This window comes from Alligator sinensis, unplaced genomic scaffold, assembly GCF_000455745.1.
Source record: "Alligator sinensis unplaced genomic scaffold, ASM45574v1 scaffold462_1, whole genome shotgun sequence".
Lineage (NCBI taxonomy): Eukaryota > Metazoa > Chordata > Crocodylia > Alligatoridae > Alligator > Alligator sinensis.
The window spans coordinates 654,268-677,611 of record NW_005842741.1 but is presented as its reverse complement, the minus strand read 5'-3'; the positions used below and the strand labels follow the sequence as shown (position 1 = coordinate 677,611).

Here is a 23,344-nt window from a genome sequence, read left to right as displayed (position 1 = left end):
AAAGCAGGATGGGCAGACAGCCGAGCAAGGAGAAACAACCAACTGAAACTAGCAGCAAAATAACAGCAGTTAAAGTCAGATGTATGTGGCAGCTGAAAGCAAACACAAGCAGGTTTAACCTGATAAAGGAGAAGGTAAAGAACACTATATTCAGAGCAATGGGTAGGGAAGATTGTGTCAACAGCTGTAATTTGTACAGCCCAGAGAATGACAATATAGGAAGGTCAGCTGGCTACAGGAACACAGTGGAGAATATTAAGGTCTGGATGAGAATTTTAGCTGTAGTGATCTTTTTCAACCTGAAGATTGAGGTAGCTTGGACTTGGGATACAAGAGAGAAAGAGAAGTAACTCCCCAAATTACAGGTCCGACAAAGAAGGTTAATGTAATGGCAAAGGGGGTAGGATAAATCAAAACCAGATAGGGAACAAACCAAGTGGGGACAAAAGTTTGCAAGCCATGGGTATACAGAAAACAAGTGAAGCTGCATGAGTGAACTGAAAATCTTTCATCACTTCAGTGGACTTCTGCATTTAGACCTCTGCTTAAAGCTCCCAATGACTCTTCCCATCAGTTTCAACTGGTAAAACAGTAGGAAATGATAATAAAAATATCCTTGCGCAACAATATTTTTAATTAAGCTTCGGACAACTATAGGTGGAATCTGCTCCAGCCGTTAGCTACCAGGGTTAACTCTGAGAGGTGTTCTGGGAACGAAGGAAGGTTTGGGGGATGGGGGGGTATTCCACCAAAACCAAGTAATCAAGTTTAAGTAAATTAATAGCAAACTTAATACTGAAATACACATGGTATATGATAAGAAGGCAATACGGCTAATGCAAAGCCAACCAAATAAATAAATAATAATCTTACATATTTGAAAAAAAGATTAATCTTAAATTTACTAAGTCTTGAAGTCTTAAAAACTTCTAACAAGTGGCCAAACTGCTAGGAAAAATAATTTTTAAGCCTAGGTAAGAAGTCAACTAATTTGCAGATGGGTCATGTAACAAGAACTGTAGTTCAAGGCCGAAGAGCAAAGACATCAGTGAACCTCAACTTCTATACTGAATTACCTGACCCAACTCCAAAAGCTCATTAATAGGGACCTACAAAATGCACGATGTCACAGAAATTGTGTAATTTGGCAGTCCCCTGTGAAATAGCTGATTCCCCATGAAAAAGTGCAAGGAACTGGCTATGTCCAAAAAGCCAGCAAAGAGCCGGCAAAAAGCTGTCTCCTAGAATGCCAGGGGGAGGGGGAAGGGAAAAGAAAGAAAAAAACGCAGTCTCCTGAAGAGGGGGCAGGAGGCAGGAAAAGTTCCCTTCTCTGTCTCCAGAAGGGGGTGGAGGGGGGAGGGGCAGGGAAAAGCCTGCCAAAAAGTCCTCTTCTAAATGGGCTGGGGATGTTGGGGGGGTAGAAGACTAGTCCTTCAGGTATTTGAGAGCTGCTATTAAATCCCCTCTCCATCTTCTCTTCTCCAGACTAAATAAGACCAGCTCAGCCTTTCCCAAGTCATGTGCCCCAGCTCCCAAACCATTTTTGTTGCCCTACACTGGACTCTCTCCAATTTGACCATATCCTTTTTGTAATGGGGGGCCCAAAAGTGAAAACAGTACTCTAGATGTGGCCTCACCAGTGCTGAATAGAGGGGAAAAAAATCACTTCCCTTGATGTGCTAGCAACACTCCTACCAACGCAGCCCAGGATGTCGTTAGCCTTCTTGGCAACAATGACACATGGTTGGCTCATATTTAGCCCATTCAGCCCTAAGTGCAGGACTTTGTACTTGTCCTTGCTGGACCTCAGGAGATTTATTTTGGCCCAATCCTCCAAAGCGTTTAGGTCCCCCTGAATCCTAGCCCTACCCTCCAGTGTATTTACTACTCCCCGCAGCATGGTGTCATCTGAAAACTTGCTGAGGGTGCACTCTATGCCATCTTCCAGGTCATTGATGAAGACACTGAACAGCACCGGCCCCAGGACCGACCCCTGGGGCACTCCACTTGATACTGGCTGCCAACTAAGACATTGAGGCATTGATTACTACCCCTCTAACCTCAATGCTCCAGCCAGTTTTCTATCCACCTTACAGTCCATTCATCCAGCCTGTACTTCCTTAGCTTGCCTGCAAAAATGTTGTGGGAGACCATACAAAAAACCTTGCTAAAGTTAGGAAAGGTAAAAAGTGTGGGGAAAATAGTCTACATGTTTAAGGGTACAGTAGGGAGTCCACTTAATTTATATCATCCCTCCAAAGCAGTTAAGTACTCCACCATGAGATTCTACTATACATTTTCACAGCTTCACTACACAATTAAAGGTAAATGCAGCTTCTGTGGCTTCTTTAGGATTCTTCCACTCCTAGAAGTGGGGAGTGTCTGTATATACTGGGCAAGTAGTTCACTTCAGTTCTAGATTCTCTCTGGGCATTTGGTTAACCATAAGTCTGACCCTAACCACAAGGCTTAGAATTTGGGAAGAAATTTTACAGGCCAAACAAAAGAGTAACCTCACCCCAAATTTGTCAGTCAAAATGGGGAACATTACTGGATGAAAAGGTTGTTGTCATACTAATGAACTCAAACCTTACATGTATAACAATAGTGTTATAAAGTAAGCATTTGATCTCTTGGGTCTTTGGGGTTTTTTCTTTTTTTTCCCCCCATTATATTTTAGTAAAGTTTACATGTAAAGTATTTCAAAGCACATCTGCATTGAAACAGTATTTCCAGAAACCTAGAATAAAAGGCTGAATGTCTAATTAGCTAGAGCATCAGCCACCTTAATGTTTGAACCAGAAAGTTATGCATGTTTGTAAATTATCAAAAACATCTGAAACATTTGTATTTTGTGATATGAGAACTGAAATAAATCAAATGTAGTTCTCAACTGGCTCGGGAAAGCATTCCAAGAGGGATGTCCTCTGTTCGCTTCCTTACCCTTTTAGTTCATCAGCCAAGCACATGCCAAACTGTTTGGTACCAGTTTCCATGCATCTTCTTATCATTAGCCGATAACGTGGCTCAAAGACATGAAGTGGACAAGGGATGGTAGGAAAGGCCATAGTACACACAAAGATTGGAACATCTTTATTCAAACTGCAAAATACAATGTATAAGAAAACCCTGTCAGTCTCCTTTTAGGTAATGCCTTTAGTAAGCACAAGTCTAAGTCAAGACTTCATCTGAGAGGCTGTCTCAGACTCGCTGTAAAACAGAATCTGGCAGTAGCCAGCACCAATATTCTGCCACTTTTACAAAATGCTAAAACTTCTAGGACTTTCCCTGTTATTCATGTACTCTGGGCACAATGTCTTTATTCTGTTTTAAGAAAAAAAACACACGCAAAACATGCTCTCAAGTGTGTGCACAGGCAAATGTGTATAATTTGTGCAGAAGTAACAGATGTACATCTTTTAGCTGAGAGTTTCCCTAGAATATACTACTATATACCAAGCGTGTCTAACATACGATATCAAGCCTACAGAGATTGGTCATCCAACTCACTTTCTTCCCCAGGGGCCTACTCTTAAGGTTTGTACCTGCTCAGCCTCACACTGCTGTATGAGGAAGTGCTGGCATGACACCTACTGCAGCTTCTGCCTGATTCAGCATTTACCATTGCCAATGGCATGGGAATCAAGATACTCCAGGACAGAGGCAAACAACATGAAATACACTAGGGGCCCTGAATACAAATAAACCTGTTGGTTGCTTGTCATGCCAACACCACCTTCTGCAATGATGGCTCTGGCCACAGTGGCAGGGCTTCTTGCCACAGCTGCCTAAGTCCCTACAACAGCTGGATCTTTGACAGCCAAAGCAGCACTTGCAGTTGGAACAGGTGTGGCTTGCAGGCACATTCAAGGCAGGAAATATGGCCAACAACTAATTTGAACTGGACATCCCTGTTGTATGATATATCTATACCTATACACATACTCTTTGAAATGTAAGGTCTACTTCGGGTTTTGGTTTGGTTTGGCAACCATCGATCCCTTCAGATCGTGGTGTATGCATGAGAGGTCACCCAGTCCTTTGACGCACATGCCTAGGGAGGAGTAGAGGTTACCCAGATCTTCCATCCCCCATTTAGACCATTGAGACAGAATCCATAGGCCAGACTGAGTCCAGACGTTTGGTGCCTCCATAGCTGTAGTTGTATAAGCATCCAGGAATTGAACCCAGGTCTTCTGTGTGGCAGACAAGTATTCTACCACTGAACCATGGGCGGACTCCAGGGAGGGTTTTTAGGATTACAGTTAAGACAGGAACTAAAGGAAACTAAAAAGTTAGTTTTAGGAAACTACAGAAGCTTAACATGCATTTCAAATTACTCTTCAACTTTTGCTGTAACCTTTTTTATTTGGTTGTATAGCAAGTAAAGACCATCACTGATAGAACATCCAGTATTGCTATTTACAGTGAACCTCCAAAGCACATAAGCTTACCACTTACTTATTTTTCTTCCACTTCCAAATCTGTAATGTCCTTGTTTTGGAAAATAGCTTCAATTACTGTTGCGTATATATCTTCCATCCAATCCTAGCCTCTCCCCTGCTTCATATAAGTCAGCAAGAGATTTAGTGAACCCACGTCACCTTTCATAAAAATGGAAGTCTTTTGCAGTGTAAAGATTAGGAAGCATTGTAAAAAATAACATTTTATAATAGAAAAATTGTAAGAATAAAACTACCTACTTTGATAATTCCTTCATTTCTTCTTCATAAATTTTCTTCCTTTCAGACAATTCCTCAGGCAAGTAACGAACTATAAGTTCTTCTGTAAGGACAGTCTTTTTATAAGTTCTGCTTGCCAAAAACTACAAAGGAGAATTAAACTAAGCATGGCAATTAAAAAAAATATCAGTTATATCTATTTCCCATTCCAAATGTCAACCTAACAGAATAGTTCAGATCTCATACTAAGCCTTTTTTTTCCTGTTCCTTTAAACATTTAAGACTCATTTTGAAATATACCATTCCTTTTACTGTCCATTAATCCTGAAACAATATATTTATTATGGACTGTAAAACATGCAAGAAAAAGCGAATGTTGTCTATTTGGTGCAAAGTATCCAAGGAGATATGAAGTGATTGCCACCTGAGAAGTCTAACTATTATATTTCCCTCCAGCAGAGCATATATTCTCCACAAAAAATGGTGAAAGTTGCAGAGAATTCCCTATTTGCTATCTTTGTGCCAAAACAGATACTTGCAATTATGGCACTGCAGAGTCACCATCTTTGATTAGGACTGCTCAGCCAAAGAAGCGAAAACACCTTATTTCAAAAGTGAGAAGGTTATAGTAAAAGCACATCCCATCCTCATCTTCTGAATCAGTTTAAGTACGTAATAGTGAAAATATTCAATGTGTACGTCAACAATGAGGCACAGCATGACAATACTATACTCCCCTTTACAATGCTCTGTTGTATGTAAAGAAAAACGTTTTGGTTAATAGTAGGGGCTTCCATAAACCACTGCTTTAAACATTTTAATGCAAGAGAGTACACTTACTTCTGATAGCTTTTCTTTGCAAAGTGGACAATAAGGGTTATGATCAAGGCAACGCTCGAGGCATTTGAGACAGAATGTATGTCCACAAGGAGTGGTTACAGGCTCATAGAATAACCTGAACAAGGTCGATGGCAAGACACAAAAATGTGTAAATTATTCCAATAAACAAGCAATCTAGATATTAAAAGAAGATAAAAATAAGTTACTAAACTTGACATAAGATTGACACAGAAGGGAAAGTGACATTTCTATTCACTACTCAATTACTATAAAATAAGCTTTGATTTCTAAAATAAATCCATTACATCAACACATTAGAAAGACAAATTCAACCACTCTAATCTGCAAAGCTGAGATGCTAAACTCAGCCAAAGTACATGAAACAAAAATGTGTTGGGCTCATTTCAAACCAAGCAATCTTTGCCTATCCTATCAACAGAATCAGATATATGCAGTCATACCTCATACAGAGGGAACATTCAAAGTCAGATGCTTCCACAAGGACTGCTGGTACACCACTTGATGCAGTGGCAATGGAGCTTTCAGGTAAAACAGGGTCATCTAAAAAGTTTTTTAAAATTATATACAATAAACATTCAAGTAAATAGTATTCTGAAACCAGAATAGTGATTCCATACTGATTTTTCATTAGTAACTCTTTATATCTGCTCTCTACTAATTCCCCTATTTCCCCCAAAAGCCTGCTTTTCCATCTCGACTTTTAAATGACATTTTTTTTGTTTCATAAGGTTAGTTTTAGAAAACTACAGATTTGTTTTTCATCTCTTCCACGTGCCCACAGCCAGGCCATTAGGCATAAATCCAGAGGTTGAACTGCTTACATACATATGAACGTTTGGGAACTTTTGTTTCAGCAATGTTTATAGATTTCTCAATGAGAGTACATAACTTTCAAGCATGAAAAAGAGTTTATAAACCTCTTGCATGGCCTGCTGTGTTAGTAAATTGTTATATAAATTTCTAAGTTTTAAGAATATTAAACACTTCAGGCATGACCTACAGCATGCAATTCTAGCTAAGATGGTCAGGCTGAGAGTTTAAGGAATCCTGGCAACAGGTCAGCTGGACCCACAGATCATACTTAAGTCACCCTAAATAGTCTGTGGATATGGGAGACAATTCTTGAGAAAAGCATAAATGCCTCAAAAACAGATTGGACAATGTCTTGACTCCCAGTTTTTAGCTTTTCTAAACACCAGCCCCTTACCCTCTTCTGGAAAAACCAAATAGGTGAGATATGAAAAGCTAAATATTTGTTAAAACAAAAAGAACTTTTGTTACAGGATAATTTGTCATGAGTCTTCTGCAACCTTTACTTGATATAAACCAAACAGAGTGGGTAGTATCACTGTTTTGTGGTCTATAAATTAACTGTAATCACAGAAAACACCTTCTCGACCCTATATTTTGAGTGCTAGGTCTCTAAACAATAGCAGGAGCCTAAATTTGCTGCTCAGCAAAAAATTACATGGGGTCAGGGTCTCATGTGAAAGAAATTAATGGTTAAGTGTGAAATGTGATCTCTGGCCCTTAGGTTGAAAGTAGAGAAGGATCAGATTTCCCCACTCTGTTTACTGCCTGGGCTTGCAGTTCACAAGCTACTGTCAAAGAGTTCTCTCTCTAACAGGAGAGAGAACTCTGCAGAGCAGAGTGGCAAGGTAGGGAAATTGAGCTATTGGTTGAACATTTCTGGAAGACACTGGCATTTACTGTGTTAATTCTGAGGCAGAAGTCATATTTACCAAGTGTGGAAGGAAAAAAAAAAAAAGTATTATGGGATTTCAGGGACTCCCATTAACCAGTTATTACAATACAAGACAGTATTACAAAACAGTTATTACAATACAAGACAGTACAATACTGCCTTCAGCATTTTTTCACAACACCACATTCTTTAGAAGTCTTTGTTTTTGAAAATCATACCAAGTGCTTGCATAGCTATCAAAATGCCAGAAAGGGTGGGACTGTTCTCTTTAAATAGGATCTTTGTTTTCTTGGGAAAATAGTTTCGTACAACTGCTTTTGGATGCAGATTAGTTTCCTTGTTTATTTCATTTAGACAGATACTAAAGGTTATTTGTACCTCAGAGGCAAAATAAATGTACCACTGTCACCTGCAGTACAATTCATAAGCCATTGGTGGTATAAACATTAAAAGTGTTCTATTGGAGATGAAAATAAAAGTTCACTGAATGAATCAATATTGGTCTTGAAGAACATCCAAACATTAATAATGTTTGAACAACGAAAGGCTTTAATAGCCTTCAGCTCCATTTGTTGGGGGGGAAAAACAAGAATAACAAGCTATCTAAAGTTCTTCTGTAGATTTCCTTACCGACTCAGGCATTTAAAGCCCGTGAATATGTACTGTATCACCAGAGAGTATTTAATCTACAAATAAAATACTAGTTCTTTTTACATGATAGAAGTGCTGAAGAACCCCCCATTAAGCTACAAGACGGACCTTTTTTAGTAATCTTGTTAGGAACATCCAAACTTTGCAAATCCTTCAAATCACTGGACAGTTTTCTTTTTAAATTATCCCCAGGTAAGCTGGAGAGAATTGCTCCCAAGGACTTCTTATCGTCTTCACAATACAGATCCAGGACAGGATGTGAGGCAGACGAATCAGTGCTTCGAAGGAAGTCAGACTCCTGGGACGGTGTTTTTAACCTGAATACAGTATCCTAAACCAAAATACAAGCTAGAGTCAGGCAGAAGCTTCTCCGACTACTTCTCTGCGTTAATTTTTCCAATGATCATTTCCATACTAAAGGAAAGATGGCAATGCTGTGGTAGCAACCAATCTAGGCCAAACCTACATACTCAAATGGTTGAAAAGTTATAGGATTATTCATTTCATCCTAGTTCTTTTTCTTTTCCAACAGAACCCACCCCACCCTCATCTCATGCACTCTCACAGTGCATGGACTACAACACAAAAACACCAGATTTTCATTGCAAGAGATATTATCCTTTTCCTATATTCCCCATTTTATTTGTTTCCCCTCAGAGAAGGAGCAAATCTAAATGGAATTCATATCTCACCCTCTACCTCCCCTCCGCCCTCCCGGTTCATCTTCATGTCATCTCAGAGAGTTAGAAAGGAAAGGTAAATTTGCAATTACTATGTTTGTATGTCATGCTAATATTTAAGTACATGCAATGACCGTTCACGTCAGGTAAATCAGACAAACATTACACATTTTCACGCATTAGTTTGGGATTTATGTCAAATATTTTATTCTTTACCTTTGAACACCCAGCACTAGAGCCATCCTCAACAGTAGCTTGTGCGTTTATGCTGCTTAAAAATACAGGTTTCAACCTTGTAATGGATGGCCGATTGCAAAAAGGTGCTGCGAGGCTATCATGCACATTTTCAAAGGCTGGGAAGAACATCTCACACATTATCTAATCAATTAAAAGAAAAAGAATTGAAAGATAAGCCTATTTCAATAACTGTGTTGCTTAGGGCACTGAATTCCTTTATCTTCTACAGGCTAATAACCTAGCACCCACCTACCATTCTTCTATAAGCAAACTCCTTACATACCAGTTTCCTATGCTCCTTTATTTCACAGGAATTTCTTTCCCTCAGCTCCCCAGCGTGCCAAAGGGTCTGTAGGTCTCCAGTGCTTTCCTGGGCAGAGTTTGTTTCCTTATTCCTCATCTTCACTCCATGACCCTTTATCCCTTGCAATCATTCTACTATTCCCACATTCAGCAGCAGCTCCATTTTTCCAAACTTCAAGCAGGTTACTTCCTCTTTAAAATCAAGTCCACCTCCCTTCCCCTTCACCAAAAATTTCAGTCCCTTTGTCACCCTCCTATCAGCTGCCTGTTTACATACTACCCTGTCCCATCACTTACCCTCCCTCCAACATCCTCTTCCCTATTCCTAAAACCCTCATTGTGAAAGTCTTTCCTCTAGAAGCCAAACTAAACTGGCCACAGGTTCCCAAATAAGTAAAGCTGATGCTTCACATATGCAGAGAGTACAGGAAGAAAGGATTCCTTTGCCTGCAGCACAAGCCTCAGTACATATTGCTGCCTTCCTAAAAATTTCTTCTGCGACTGGGCGTTTGGTGCTGGGCATATCACAAGAAATTAGAGGTTGTACCCACAAAGGACCAACTTATTTCTTGAATTTGGAGATATAGTGCAAGTTGTAGTTTCTTCTGTGACTCAGCACTGCACAATGTGGTGCAGGGAAGTTTTAGCTGATAGTTTACTAAATGAATGGCTGGTTGGAATGTGGAAGTTTTCTTTGTGAAAAGAACCTTCCTTAACAGTGGAGTACAAGGGGGACAAAAAAGTACATTTTTTCATATGCAGACTACAAAGCAACTGTACCTTTTGAGCTTCTTTCTTCATTGAGTTCCATTCAGGATTTAAGGCAACACAATAAAGGAACTCCTTCAATGCTTCCTCAGTCCTCCCCAATCCATAAAGAGCTTTTGCTTTCACATAATGACCCTGTTCATGCAAAGAATGTGTCTTAAGTTTCATATTTTTCAAAGAAGCAAACTGCAACAAGAAACCAACAAACAGTGTTAAATTTCCTGAAAACTCATCTCATTTGGCAGGTAAAGAGAAGCCAGAATTGTAGATGAAGATTGTGTGTAAAGTTTCCCTTATCTACTCAATCTGCACTGCCTGTTATCAAAAAAACAAACACTACCTGTTTCAAAGCTACCTGTTTAACTTCCACAATTTCTCTTCCCTTATTCTACTAGTGTCTTACTTTTTCGTTTCACCAACCCCAAAAAAGTTCTTTAAACAAATGGAAAGAGAGCATCTTCCAGGTTTTCTTGATTTTCCTCTTGCTTTCATTCCCTCAAAAAAAGTTATTCAGCTAATATAAGAGGGCTGGGGGCATCAGCCTCTTTGCCCATCAATGCTACTCCACTTTTTGGTCACAGGATAAATTTAGAGAATGGGGTATCCTAGATCTCCCATGGGGCCCAAGTAACAAGAGACTGAATTATTTCACATACCAACACGATTTTAGCAGCAGTGAAACTGCATGGAAAAAGTAGTGGGGTGGGGTAGATTGAAGGAGCAGAAGATTCCAGATATAGGACATTCTCACTTCAGCTGGGAGTCTTGCCAGGACAGAGTTGGTTTGTCACTTATTTTGGTTGGCTGAATGAGAGACCAGCATATCATAATTTTAGGAAAATTAATCTACGCTTACCTGAAATTTCCTTTCTTCAGGTACTAATGTCCATGGGCCTGTTATAACAACTACTTCAACCAGCTTGCAGTTTGGGGGCAGAACCAGACTTATCAGTCATTGGCAGCTAGGGGCTATTCCATCTTCTGAAAAGTTCCCATCAGCTAAGAATTTCCCACAGCCAGAATAATTCAAATCTCCTTTCATAAACTGCAAATTGTTTTCCCTTAGAACATAGTTAACACAATCTCCTATGGCAAATCATGCTGAATTTGAACCAGATAACCCAAATCCTCATATAGCAATTTTCACCAGTGTTCATCATCAACATTAGATTTGTAACCTTATTACTTAAAGATAGGAGGCTTTAAAATGAGTGTGGAATGATTGTATTCATCTTCATGCTAAGGTGTACAGATGTTACCATGAAATTTCCACAGCTGGACACCTTCAAGGAGACAAGCAGAATCATTCTTCAAATGTGGACATCTAAAATACATCATATTGTATATAATAGTACTTAATGGAAGACTGAGTAAATAAGGCTCCTTGAGATCCTTTCAAGGGTGATGCTGGCTGCCACACAATGTTAGCACTATTAAGTGTGCAAACATGCATCACAAAATGAAAGCAGAGATTTAAAATAGAAATCCAGCGTTAAAAACCATTTTGACCTATCATAGTTTTACTGAGTTTTCTGCAATAAAAAAAGACTGCTTTATTTTCTGTAGTCCAAAAATGAGTAAAAACTAAGAGCTGTTATTTCCCAATGGGTGCCTTGAGCCCAAAGAGGCTGAGTACCACTATACAAAGGCGTGGAGAAGACCTCTGCCAAAAGAAAGAAAAAAGGACATTGGCTAAGACTAGATAACCCAATACATGGAATCAGGTGTTCTAAAAAGCCATCTAGTAAAACTCAATGCTATCCGGGTATTACTAGAAAATTTCCCATGTGCAAATAGTCATCGAGACTAGAGTGTGTAGATACTGGAAAGGGTACTCTAAGGCTAAGTTGTAGAACTATTCAGGTAGGAGTTCAATCTGGGTAGTAAAGCAAGAAGCAGAATAAGGCTCTAAAATGTTGTCCTTATTAAGGCATCAATATTTTGGGAAAGCTATTAACATTGTGATTTTCAAGAGAGACCCCAAACATGACAAGAAAAATATACTAACATGACTGCACCTTTTTTTACAGACACTTATATTGCCCATAGCAAAAACTGTTCCAGAAACCTCAACACTATTTATTTTACTAGTTTGATGTGGTAGTCAAGATTACAGGCGTTGCAACCAAGGAGACATAGTTTTGTTAGCTTTTTTTCTGGGGTCCAGAAAAGACACTTTATTCAGGTATTCATTTTAAACCCTTCTAGTCCTGGCTGGAGGACTAGTTTTGTGAGATGGTTAATCAGAAGATCTAATACTAGACAAAATCAGGCCTGACAGCCATATCCTCTACAGGTAGGTATGACCAGTATCACTGCTGCTCTCGACCTGGCACTGTTCTGGAGACCAATGTGAATAAGACTGGAAGACCTAACAAAGATTTTGCCAAAATTTGGAGAACAGGTTGTGGCACAGTCTCACACACAAATGCTGCAAGTATTATTTAGCATTTTCTATGCACTGTTCAACAAATGAGATTTCTGGATATAGGAGTTGGTCTGGCAAATCCAACTTCTGTCATGCAAGTCAGGGTTCCTGTCTCTTGGTGGTCACTGAACATGGAAGTAGGAACCTTTTCCATAAATCAAGACATGAGAATTTCTCTCTCTCTAAGATGTGGGTTTTTTGTATCATAAAAATCCTTTCCTGATAAGCTGATTCTCCCAACCAGAAAAGGTCTCTTTTCCATAGTAGGATTGCTCAGGCACTTAAGTAAATCATTACAGTATCACTGGTGAATGCTGTACTTTTCCTGAGGCAGACAAGGTTCCTTGGGTACTTTTCCTGATACATGTTTCCTGAAAGATGGATACCTTTAGAAGAAAGAATTCTATGCTGACCACACACAGGAACAGAAAATATACAACTCTGCCACTGGATCACAAAAAATTCTTTCATTAAAGACAGTGAGATGCAAATGGCATACCTAGGATCACTTTATAACCATCATATGAACTCTGCATCGATGAAATACACATGATATAGCAGCCGGCTCCAAAAAGAACTGGATCTTTAGTTTGTAACACTATGGAAAACAAGTGGTGTGAATCTTCATTTTCTGTTAATATTCTTCCAAGATGAGACTACAGGAAACAGTATGATCTATTTCCCTAGCACTAGCATCTGCTTGCCCAAAATCCAAGATGCTCTAGGACTCAAGTCACTGTATTTATTTAAAACTCTCTCTCTGTACAAAACTGAGACCAGAAAAAAATATCCAAGAAAAAGAAATGAATTTCTTACTTCAGTGGAGGCAGGGCTGTTGTTCTCATGATTTGAAGAGAGGTCCTGAAAGGATATGCAAGATTAAGTGGTAGTGACTAAAATTTAGTCTACTAAAGAAACAACTATCCATCTTCAAAATTCAAGAGTTTTTTTGAGGACAGCAAAATGAGAATGTCCTGAAAGCAAGACTCAAATAGGAACTTCTCTCTCAGGCTACAAACAGGACAGGGAGTGGACTGCAATGATCCATTCTACTGTGAATTAATTCTCCTGCTCTCTATATGCGACCTTTCCATGGGCTGCCAAACTTGAAATGTCAAAAAGCTTTCCCTGAAATTACTACACAAATCCTTAGGTTTTCCCACTCTGGGCAATGTCCAGTGACCTCACTTGATCAAATGTGTAAGTACTTACAAAGTAAGAGAAACCGCCATCAACTGGGGGATTTAACTTTAGGTAGAACTGGCTGCGCACTCAGAAAGAAGCTTTGAGGCAACACAGGGAGCTACTGCCCCAGCACATATTCTCTTATTGCTTCCAAAGAGGTGTTGTACTACTTCCACTGTACTTCAGGCTGCTTCAGGTTGCCATGGTATATATCAGTGGAGCACAACCTTTTAGAGCAGCAGACTAGGTGCCTTGCAACCTGACTGCACTGCAGACTATCACTCCCCTCTAGTAGGAGATAGTGGGAAGGGAAGTAGGGATATTTTAAAAATTACTTGTTTAACCTTCTCTAAGTACATCATTTAAATGGTTAACCAATAACACAGTACCTCAGATAAAGCTGCTGCTAGGAGCCGCTCCAGGGGCCCTTTGACGGGGTGGAGGAGGTGGTGACAAGCCCAGCCAGACAACACAGGCCATGTGAAACCCTGCACTGGGAGGGAATGAGCAGGTACCTGTGAACCAGCAGCTAACTGCTTAATTGATAAGTCATTAGGCCACCCACTGTTTTCATCTTTAACCTCATATGGATACTATTGGTTACTGCTAGTCAACTGCTGTGGGTACTACAGGTTACTAGTTAAATCGCTATGGATACTAGTCTCTCTCACCACTTACTCTTGCGTACCCTGTCACCTACCAGTTCCTGCTAGGGCACTGTGTGGGCTTCCCTTCCCCCACTTCCCTACCAAACTGTGCCCTGCCCCTCACTAAACAAAACCGATAAGCTAGATAAGTTAACCAGGTATCGTATCACTGCAAATATCGGTTAAACGCTTTTTACATCCCTAGAGGGAAGTGGCTATGTCAGAGGGAAGGGAGGGAGAGAAGAGAATTTACTTCTGGCTGCAGATGGAGGTCAGTGGCACAGTGCAGGACAGGGAAAGGGACATGTAGTGCCAAGTTCCTTGCCACTGTTCCCTTTTGCCGCAAGCCAGATCCAGTCACTTTGGATGCTAATCTGGCCTTGGGTTGAGCACCACTCATCTATATTCCTTTCTAAAGAATCTTATTTCCACAGAAGTAAAATGTAGCCATATGATATATCTAGGAACTAGATAACCACATCATTAAACCACATTGCTAATATACAGATTTAAAATTAAGTTTGGAATTCTCAGAAGAAGCAGCTTTGCAGCAGGGAAGGCTGGCTGAAATCCTGTAGGAGTCAGAGGAAATTTCCACAAGTAGGATATCCCCCTGATATCAGTAGCTGAACAGGCCTGGTTCTGCCCCTAGAACTCCTTTTTTTTTTTTTTTTTTTTTAAAACAGAATCATAGACATTAGTACAAAAAAAGGCCAATAACAATATACACCACAGACATTTTTATGCATTAGTACAGATATAGGATTCATCCATGCTTGTTTTAGGCATAATTGAAGCTTTTATTAGAAGTTTCTACCCCTGGGGGTTAGCAAAATCTCCTTCCATAAACTAGTTTGCAAAGCTCTGGGCTTACCACATGAAAAAACCCTGAAGTTTGATAAGAAGCATTACTTTTGTTCTATGCAGCATGCAAGGGTTGTACCTTTGGCCAGAGAGGTTTGTTTCGGCAGACTACATCTGCATCATGGAGAGCTTGCTGGTAGTTTTGCATTGATGTATACAGTTCTGATCGCTGGGCTATTAACGAACATTTGCAGGGAGCTGGAAAATAAAAATGATATTAAGAATTCCGGTGTATGGATACCTAACGTGTATTAGATAGAAATAATCTAACATAATTTAAACCCAAATAGGTCAAAAATCTTTGAAACAACAAAATCTGATGCATGTCCTTACCTATTTGAATAAACAATAAATAAATAAATAAATAAATAAATAAAGCATAGTGTTGATGTGGCCAACTTATTTTTATTTTAAAAGTTCTGAATGTTTCTTGAGATTATGAATACATAGCAAATAACATCCACCTGCTGCACTTATCTGTTCTATATTTTGATTACAAGTTTTATTTTGTTCAAGTGGTTTCATCTGAAGTGCATATCCCACTTACAGGACATTATAGATAAGTGTGGGGAAAAGAAAATCAAATAAGCAACACTGTGGGATTTAAATGTCAAGATGAAAGCAGCAAGTAACCTGATGTCCAATTCACTGCCTAATGTCATAATTCACTATGAAAGCATGCAGGTAAGACATCCCAAGCTTTATGCCCATTTGCCAATGTATCCTTGCCATCCTATGTACTTCCCCATGACCAGTACATAGTCTGCGATGAACAGGATTTTAGCCAGTTGGCCTCCAAAGCCTTGTATATTTCTATGACTACTCATTTACAAACCCTTGAAATACACCATTATAAATATTTTCAATACCATAATCAGCCTGGGCTCTGCTGCTGCTTAGTGAAACCAACATTCCCATGTTTTACCAAACAGTGGAGTTGTCAGGACTTCTGGATTCAGAAAGCCAGCTCTAGAGCAACATGTGAGGACACCCCAGCCCTTCAGAGCCCCCATTATATCCAAAGCTCTCAGGATTGTCGGTTTCCCATCAGCAAGACCAGCAGCCCTGCACAGCTTCGGAAGATAACCAGAAGCAATTCCCCAGAGGTCTGCTGGTATCCTGCTTACACTTGAAGGAACAGCATTAACTTGTTCAAGAGCAAGTGCATTGTGCTTGCTTAATTTGTTACTGATTTAAGTTTCAAAATCTCTCAGTGTCCTAGCAGGGATAACGAAACAAACCAGGTAAGGCTCTAATTGGATCTAATTTGTACATTTTGCAGATAGAGGTCTGCCATTTGTATGTGTCATGTGCAATTAGAATTTTCAATGACTGCCAATAATTGCTACAGTGTTTTGGGTTTTGGGGTGGGTTTTTTTGGGTTTTTTTTTTTAGATATTACATATTACCCAAGCCCTGGATTACACAGAAACTCTGGGTTTCCATAATCCCTTAGGTTTTTTTTTTTGTCTGCCACTTTTTGATGAAGCCACCTAATCATTCAAACCATATTCCCAACACATGAATGCAACTGAAATAATATCGGTAACTCACAAGGTCAAATCTCTTAGGCACTGGATATTTAAATTCCACACAAGTCAAGAGACTATTAAGTGAGTTAATTTAAAGAAAAAGCCATTAGCAGTGACCTAAATTAATTTACTGTTACATACTGAGTTCTGAGCAAAACCCAATATGAAATTCAAAGCTTTTCATGGATTTAATATTTTCTCATGTATTTTATTAACTCTCCACATAAAGCTAAAAGCCCAGCTACAGCTGGTCAAACTGACAGACCTAATTCCTTTGCTTGCCACTAAAGTTGAATGTAGAAAAGGTTAAAAAATGAATAATAATTACAAAAGATGATGGATTTTTACAAATAGATGCTTATTAAGACTTGCTAAAAGCAGCAAGTAGAAGTGGGCCAGTTACAGGACTACAACTTTTGACTACATGCCAGAGATGCTAAAATTTAGTTGCTGTTGTCTAGACCACAAGAAACTGTTTTTATTGCTGTATTGAGCATCACAAGACTACTTTCACCCTACATATAAAAAAGAAAAAGTTAAAGGGTTTTTTTGTACTCCTATACCTGTCTCAAGCTTAAAATGACATGTAGAAGAGTATGAATAGGTTTCACAACTTGCTATATGAGTTCCAAGGTAGGAAATTGGCTCTAGAAGGTAAACTTTAAGCAGACTATTGCAGGAATTGAGCTCAGTTCTTCCAGTGTTATTTATCATAGCAGCATTTTTTGCCATACCCAATTTTATATCACAATTGCATTTTCCCCTGTATCTCTTGTGTCTGCTCCATTTTTTTCCTCCTGGCAAAAAGCTGAAAAGAACTTTTAACTAATGTGCTTCTAGTATAAAATATGTTGAGGGGAAGGGGGACAGCATTCTGCAGTAAAGATCTGAGGAATCAAAGAAGTTTCATTTTTGCTTGCTGAAGTTCTGGAGCCTGCCATATAAATATATCAACCGATCCTTCCCTCTCCTCCAAACTCCACACCCAACAGCTAAATTTGTATTTAGAAGCTCCTCCTTTCAAACAAGTAGTTTTTAATTATGCATGCTAAGTAAATTATGTTTAAGCTTTTTGTTGGGCTGATCGACACAGTAGGCATTTATACATGTACCTTTTCATCCCGTGATAAGCTGGAGAACCACCACTTCAGAGCAGACTCAATTAATTGAAACTGTTTCACATGCGCGTGGATGCACACCATGCTGCACCGCATGCAGTTGTATAAGTGGTGAAATGCGCATCAGTGCGCAGAAAATGGTCGCGGTGTGCTTTTGAACTAAAGCACCTTCTATGCATTTTAGTTCAAAAGCGTGTCACTGCCATTTTCTCAGCAGCATTTTACCACTTATCCAACTGCAAGCAATGCAGCTCTGGCCGCTTTTAAAAGAGTGGCTAGCACTGCGACGCTTACATGTGTAAAAATGCCCAGTCTTATGTTGTTTGTATTGTCCTGGCTCCTACGAGCCTTAGTTAGGGACCAGAAATTAATTGTACTAGGCTGTGTACAAATGTAGTTCCCACTCCAACAAATTTACAGTTGAATGAAATACATAATAGCAAGTACCAAAATTCTCCTCTTCTCCCACACTGTTTTTGGAAGGCCCTCCATTCCAACAACCCTTTCTGCTCAGTTATAGATGAAACTCCCAGTAAATATCACATCCTCATTTATTAACAGGATTCCTGTTTTGATTTCTTTATTACTTTTTCTGTATGATGGATAAGACAGATATTTAGTGTACCCATATTTCGATAGCTCTAAAACACTCTCTCATTTCCATTTGCAAGAATAATCTTACTTGGTTTTGTGCCAACCAGAAAATATTTTTTAAAATTGGCTCTAGCAGAAGTTTGGCTTGATTGTGGGGTATAAAATGTTCCTACTCCATATGAATTATCAAAAGAATGTTTAATTTAACATACTGTGCTTTAGGAACTGCAAAAATAAGAACAAAAGGTACTTGTCATCAAATGACACATACTCAGACTTGTGAGATTCTTCAGAGAACAAAACATATTATGATTGTAAGTGAGGGTTTAATCAAATGACACATCTTGGTAGCATGTGCTACAAATGTGTGATTCCTTCTTCAGACAGGGTTTGGGCTAAAAAGAAAGTCCACACCTGCCTTTAGAAAGTGTCATATCAGATTTGCTTAAAACTTGTCTCTCAGACCTGCTCTTGTATAGTTCTTGCATGCATACAGAGAAAATAATGATGGGAATTAAGGCTACCTAGGGACTGTCTCAGCAGTCGTGAGGCAGGAGTTTTTTGCATTTCTTACAGATTGTTAATTGCTAATTTTGTTTATTTTTCAAATAGTTAATTTGATGTGTGCACAAATTAGAAAAATAAACAATTTATCACACCTGCTAAAAGCATTACATTTATTTATTACACCTGCTAAAAGTATTACATATTTTCTGTATTAAAAACACCAAAGATGTTTCAAGTACTTTAGAGGAGGAGCTCATCTCTTCTACCTGTAAACAGCTCCAGTTTACAATGCTTATTTACGAGGGGATCTGGAAAAATAAAACAACACTTACTTGAAGTCCTCCCGAAGTTCAGGACTATGCCGGATTGCTGGAACCTGACCTCAGTGAAACATGTTTACCCAGAAGAGTAGACAGAAGTGTTGTATTTACTCAAATACAAGACAATCCTGATTACAAGACAACCCCCCACAGTAATTAGATTTTATATGTGGAAAATTTATAATATTTAGGGCTGCACCAACATATCGGTTGGCTATTGGATCAGCACTGATAAATGAGAAATGATGTTATCAGCTATCAGCTTTTTTGGGTCATTGTAATGGATAATTATGGCCCATGTCCAGAGTACCCTGGTGAGCATAGTCTAGCCCCCGTGCCCCACCACTGGCCCGAAACCGCGACAAACTACAGGTCCTGATGAACAGTGATAAGAAGAGGGGACGCTGGGAAGTGGTCATAGTGCACCGCATTTAACAACCATTACCAGATCCTGCTGCTGCTGTTTCCGCCACTGCCATGGCAATGTCGTGCACACAGCAGGGACCTGGGCAATGGGGTTGCCACCGAGACGTTGGGCTGCACACGGGTATGGTAAAGCGCCATGCAAGGGACATTCCGTTCCCTGGGCACCAGGCACCTTTGCAAAAGCAGATTCTCCCCAGCAGCCACAGGAGCTTAGCTATGTAGAGCCTGCCAGCACTGAGGCTCCAAACATGCCCGGCACCACTGTCTGCATGAGGGTCTGCCCCACCCATCCGAGACAGCAGCACAGATTGCCTGGGGAGCGGGACTGCAGGTAGGAGTCATGGGTGAGGAGGCAACGTGTGGGAATAAGGCGGTCACCACCTTCTTCCTAGAGGGTCACAGGAGGCACGTGTGTTACAAATGCAAAAACAACAGCAACAAAACGTTAATGTAGTAGTTTAAAATGCCTTGCGCTATTACTAAATATTGGTTATCGGATCAGCATCGGCCAACATGGTTGGTGAATCACTGGCTATCAGTATTAGCCAAGAAAATCTTTATCAGTGCACCCCTAATAAAATGTGTTATAATTTCAAGGTATGCAGGCAGGGGTTGCTGGAAAATGGAGTCCAGCTGCCAGACAGATCCACCATTTTTCCTACCCCTGCTGTAGAGCATAAAGAGGTATGCGCACAGCTTTTCTGCTGTCCCCCTCCATCCCCCCAATCAGCACTGCAAGCTCTCCACTCTTCAGCGCCTCAGTATTTGAATGTCTGTATGTGTGGCTCTGGGTAAGTTCCTCTACCATGAGAACAAACCTGGCAGAATTCTCCCAGATGGTTTGAGTGTGTGTACTCCGCCTCAGAAATGAGCTGATCTTTTTGCAATTAGTTGCAGGGAAGGTAGAACTTTAAGAACAATAACTTTAGAAAAATAAAGCTAGACTATAAAAGCAAGAGAGATTTCTAATGGTAAAATTCAACAAATTCTCTCTCTAAATTACCACAATGGACCTGTAGTTCCCAATTAAAACCCCCGAGTGCTACCTAAAAGGATTAAGTAGAATACAAATGTCAGGGAAAGTGAGACTGGAAATTACTAAAAAAATTCACGTCCTTTTGAAGAATCCTAGAATCAGAGAAATATGGCTAGAAGGGACCTCCAAAGGTCATCTAGTCCAAGCCCCCGCCTTTTTAAAGGACTTTATCAGATTGCAGCAGCTTTTAGGACAAATTGAATGTTTGATCTCCACTAGTTTTAACCATACTTAATTCCCAAATGTATACTGGTAGAGGCTGTTAAAAATCATTCTATCTTCTACACAAAGTGAAATATATTGTTGATAGATCCATCAAGCCTTGTAAACAATGCATAAATGTCTCTTCTCAGACGTATTTAATATATAGTGCCTAGTGACCTTAACTGAAGTCAGATCATATCATATAAAGCATTTTACAAACTCCTGTGCCTGGTAATATAAAAGAAGGGCTTAAACTTGTGGAAACTGTCACTCTACACATCTCACTTGAGAACAGCAAACAGTTTATATGTAGCAAAAATGTTACTTTTTCACATCTATCAATATTCTAATTCACAAGTTTGTAGTACATACAAGTAAACAAGTCTTGACCAGTAGGTTCTTTAATGACAACTTTTTAAAGCCTTCTCATTGTATACTAGCATTTACTTCATTGGTATGTAAAGAAATATGAGTCTTCAAAGCTCATTTTAGATTTTATGAGGGTAGAACTGCAAACTGAACATGGGAAGTACTGTTGATCAGGTGTTATTTCATTATGTCAGAAGCAATTTCAAATAGGCAAGGAAGTTGTTTCTTTATACATCAATATCAGTTTCTTCTGGGCAACCTTTAGCATCTTTTATACAGTCCCTTTTGGTTAATTATCTCAGTTGTAATTAGCAATGCTTAGTGGCAGTAACAGTGCAGCTGCATGTAATGCACGGAGGCTTCTATCAGAGCAACTGTTCACTGATCCTCAGAGATACTCTGGGAATCCAAATCAGATTGATCAGAGATTTCTGTTTTCCTTAAGTTGCAAGTGTATAAACTCACATTGTTTTTTCTGCAGAGCTCCATAAATGGCTCTTACAAATGTGCACGCGCGCGCTCTCTCTTAAAATAGCTCAAACTAGAGGGAAGCAGAAAATTGTACCAGTTTTGAGAATATTTTGAGGGGGGACTATAATGAAAGCTGGAAATCAATGAGCCTTTGTTCTAGAGCAGCTGGAATGTATGTGGGAGTTCTGAGATGTTAAATGAGGAAAAGAATGAATCTGTCTATTAAGCACCTGGGTAAGTATGACTATGGTAGAGAGAAATTGTGCAACAATTTGCAGCTTATCATAAAAACAAAGTAACATAAGTATGGGTATGTATGTGTTTTTATAAATTCAGCTATTGGAGTTGCATGTTCATAGGGATTAAAATAGTACATTGTGACCAAAAGTGCTCTTCTGACATTCAATACTGCAATAAAAATAATTCCTTGTGGCTGAGACTACAGCAATTGCATCACTGGGCCATTGGTGAATCACCTGCTTCACGTTCACTGTTGTCACAGATTAACATGGACAAAGGCCATAGACAAGTCTTGTATCAAAGCAGGCATTAAATGCCTTGCCAAAAGATAACAGAGAGACACAACGAAGAGTTATTAACTTTAATAATTAGAAGTTATACAAGTCTAGGGCAACCTACATCTGTGTCAAAAGGCAAAGCTACAAGCCAGATCGTTTTACTGGGTGGGGGAGGAGGGGGGAATAATCAGAAAAATAATTTAGTTTAGCTGGGACATCTTGACATGACCTTGATAAGAAAACAGCTTGGGTTAGTAATTCCAATCTGATTACTACACATGATGTGCATCCGTTCAATACAAATACAGTAAAAGCTGTGTTATCTGGCATTCATGGGGAGCAGGGAATGCCAGTTAATCAAATATGCTGGTTATCTGAGAGGCGTCTATGTCTGTTTGGGCTGCCACCCCTCCTGCCACATCCAGCACACCAGGGCTTTCACTCCCTGGCATCACAGGGAACAGGGAGAGGGGCCCTGCACAGGCTGCTTTGCCCCGGACCGTGGCAAAGTCAACGAAGTGGGACTCAGCAAAACTGGAAATGCCACTTCCAGTTTTGCTTTTGCCGCGTTGATTGGCATGCTGGTTAATGGAGCATTCCGGATGGTGAAGTGCCGGATAACACAGCTTTTACTGTATACCAATTAGAAAAAAATATGATCAACTAAGATTCTACATAATATGGAAAATAAAAATGTTAGATTAGATTAAGTTTGATATGTGTGATACATGGTTAAATATACAAAACAGTGGTTCCCGTTTATATATGTGGCACCCCGGCAAAAACACCAGCTCTTAGTTCTCACTTTTTTTTTTTTTTTTTTGGGGGGGGGGCTATTATTGGAAAGAGAGGAATTTTTCTTACAAAAGCCTCAAGAAGACCACAACAGATCAGCATGTATTTATAAATCTATGGATTCCTATTTAAAGTCTCTGGGCTTATCTTGTAAATCACACTTGCACACCTAACAGCGCTTACATTGTGAGTCAGCCTGTGGCATCCCTGAAAGAATCCCAAGGCAGCCAAGGCTATGCTACCCTGGTTGAGCAACACTGATATCAAGGATGATAATTGGCAACTGCAGGCAGAGCAAAGGAGAAAAACACTGTAACAGCCCAGAATTTTCATGGCTACATGGGTCTGGTGATGAAGGGAACAGCCCGCTTATGATCCAAGAGTGGCTAACTGATCACAAGCCAACGTGGGCGACTGGTGCCACTTTAGGCAGCAACCAGTCA

General features: G+C 39.7%; 1 protein-coding gene across 6 annotated transcripts in view; it reads right to left on the bottom strand.

Moving 5' to 3' along the window:
* Nucleotides 1-23,344, bottom strand: part of LONRF2 (LON peptidase N-terminal domain and ring finger 2) — a 77,119-nt gene that overhangs the window by 18,862 nt on the left and 34,913 nt on the right. For 2 of the 6 annotated variants that reach the window (XM_025216441.1, XM_025216442.1), the window contains exons 2-11: nt 15,091-15,209; nt 13,890-13,988; nt 13,132-13,176; nt 9,900-10,022; nt 8,796-8,957; nt 8,008-8,230; nt 5,984-6,083; nt 5,523-5,637; nt 4,704-4,825; nt 2,944-3,102 (exon numbers count right to left, since the gene is read on the bottom strand). In XM_025216441.1, coding sequence (XP_025072226.1) covers nt 2,944-3,102; nt 4,704-4,825; nt 5,523-5,637; nt 5,984-6,083; nt 8,008-8,230; nt 8,796-8,957; nt 9,900-10,022; nt 13,132-13,176; nt 13,890-13,988; nt 15,091-15,159 — 1,217 coding nt within the window. In that variant the 5' untranslated portion in view covers nt 15,160-15,209. Of the gene's footprint in view, nt 1-2,943; nt 3,103-4,703; nt 4,826-5,522; nt 5,638-5,983; nt 6,084-8,007; nt 8,231-8,795; nt 8,958-9,899; nt 10,023-10,543; nt 10,692-13,131; nt 13,177-13,889; nt 13,989-15,090; nt 15,211-23,344 lie in introns of those variants that run through there. The other 4 variants (XM_006034465.2, XM_025216444.1, XM_025216443.1 and 1 more) reach the window with 3 other exon arrangements.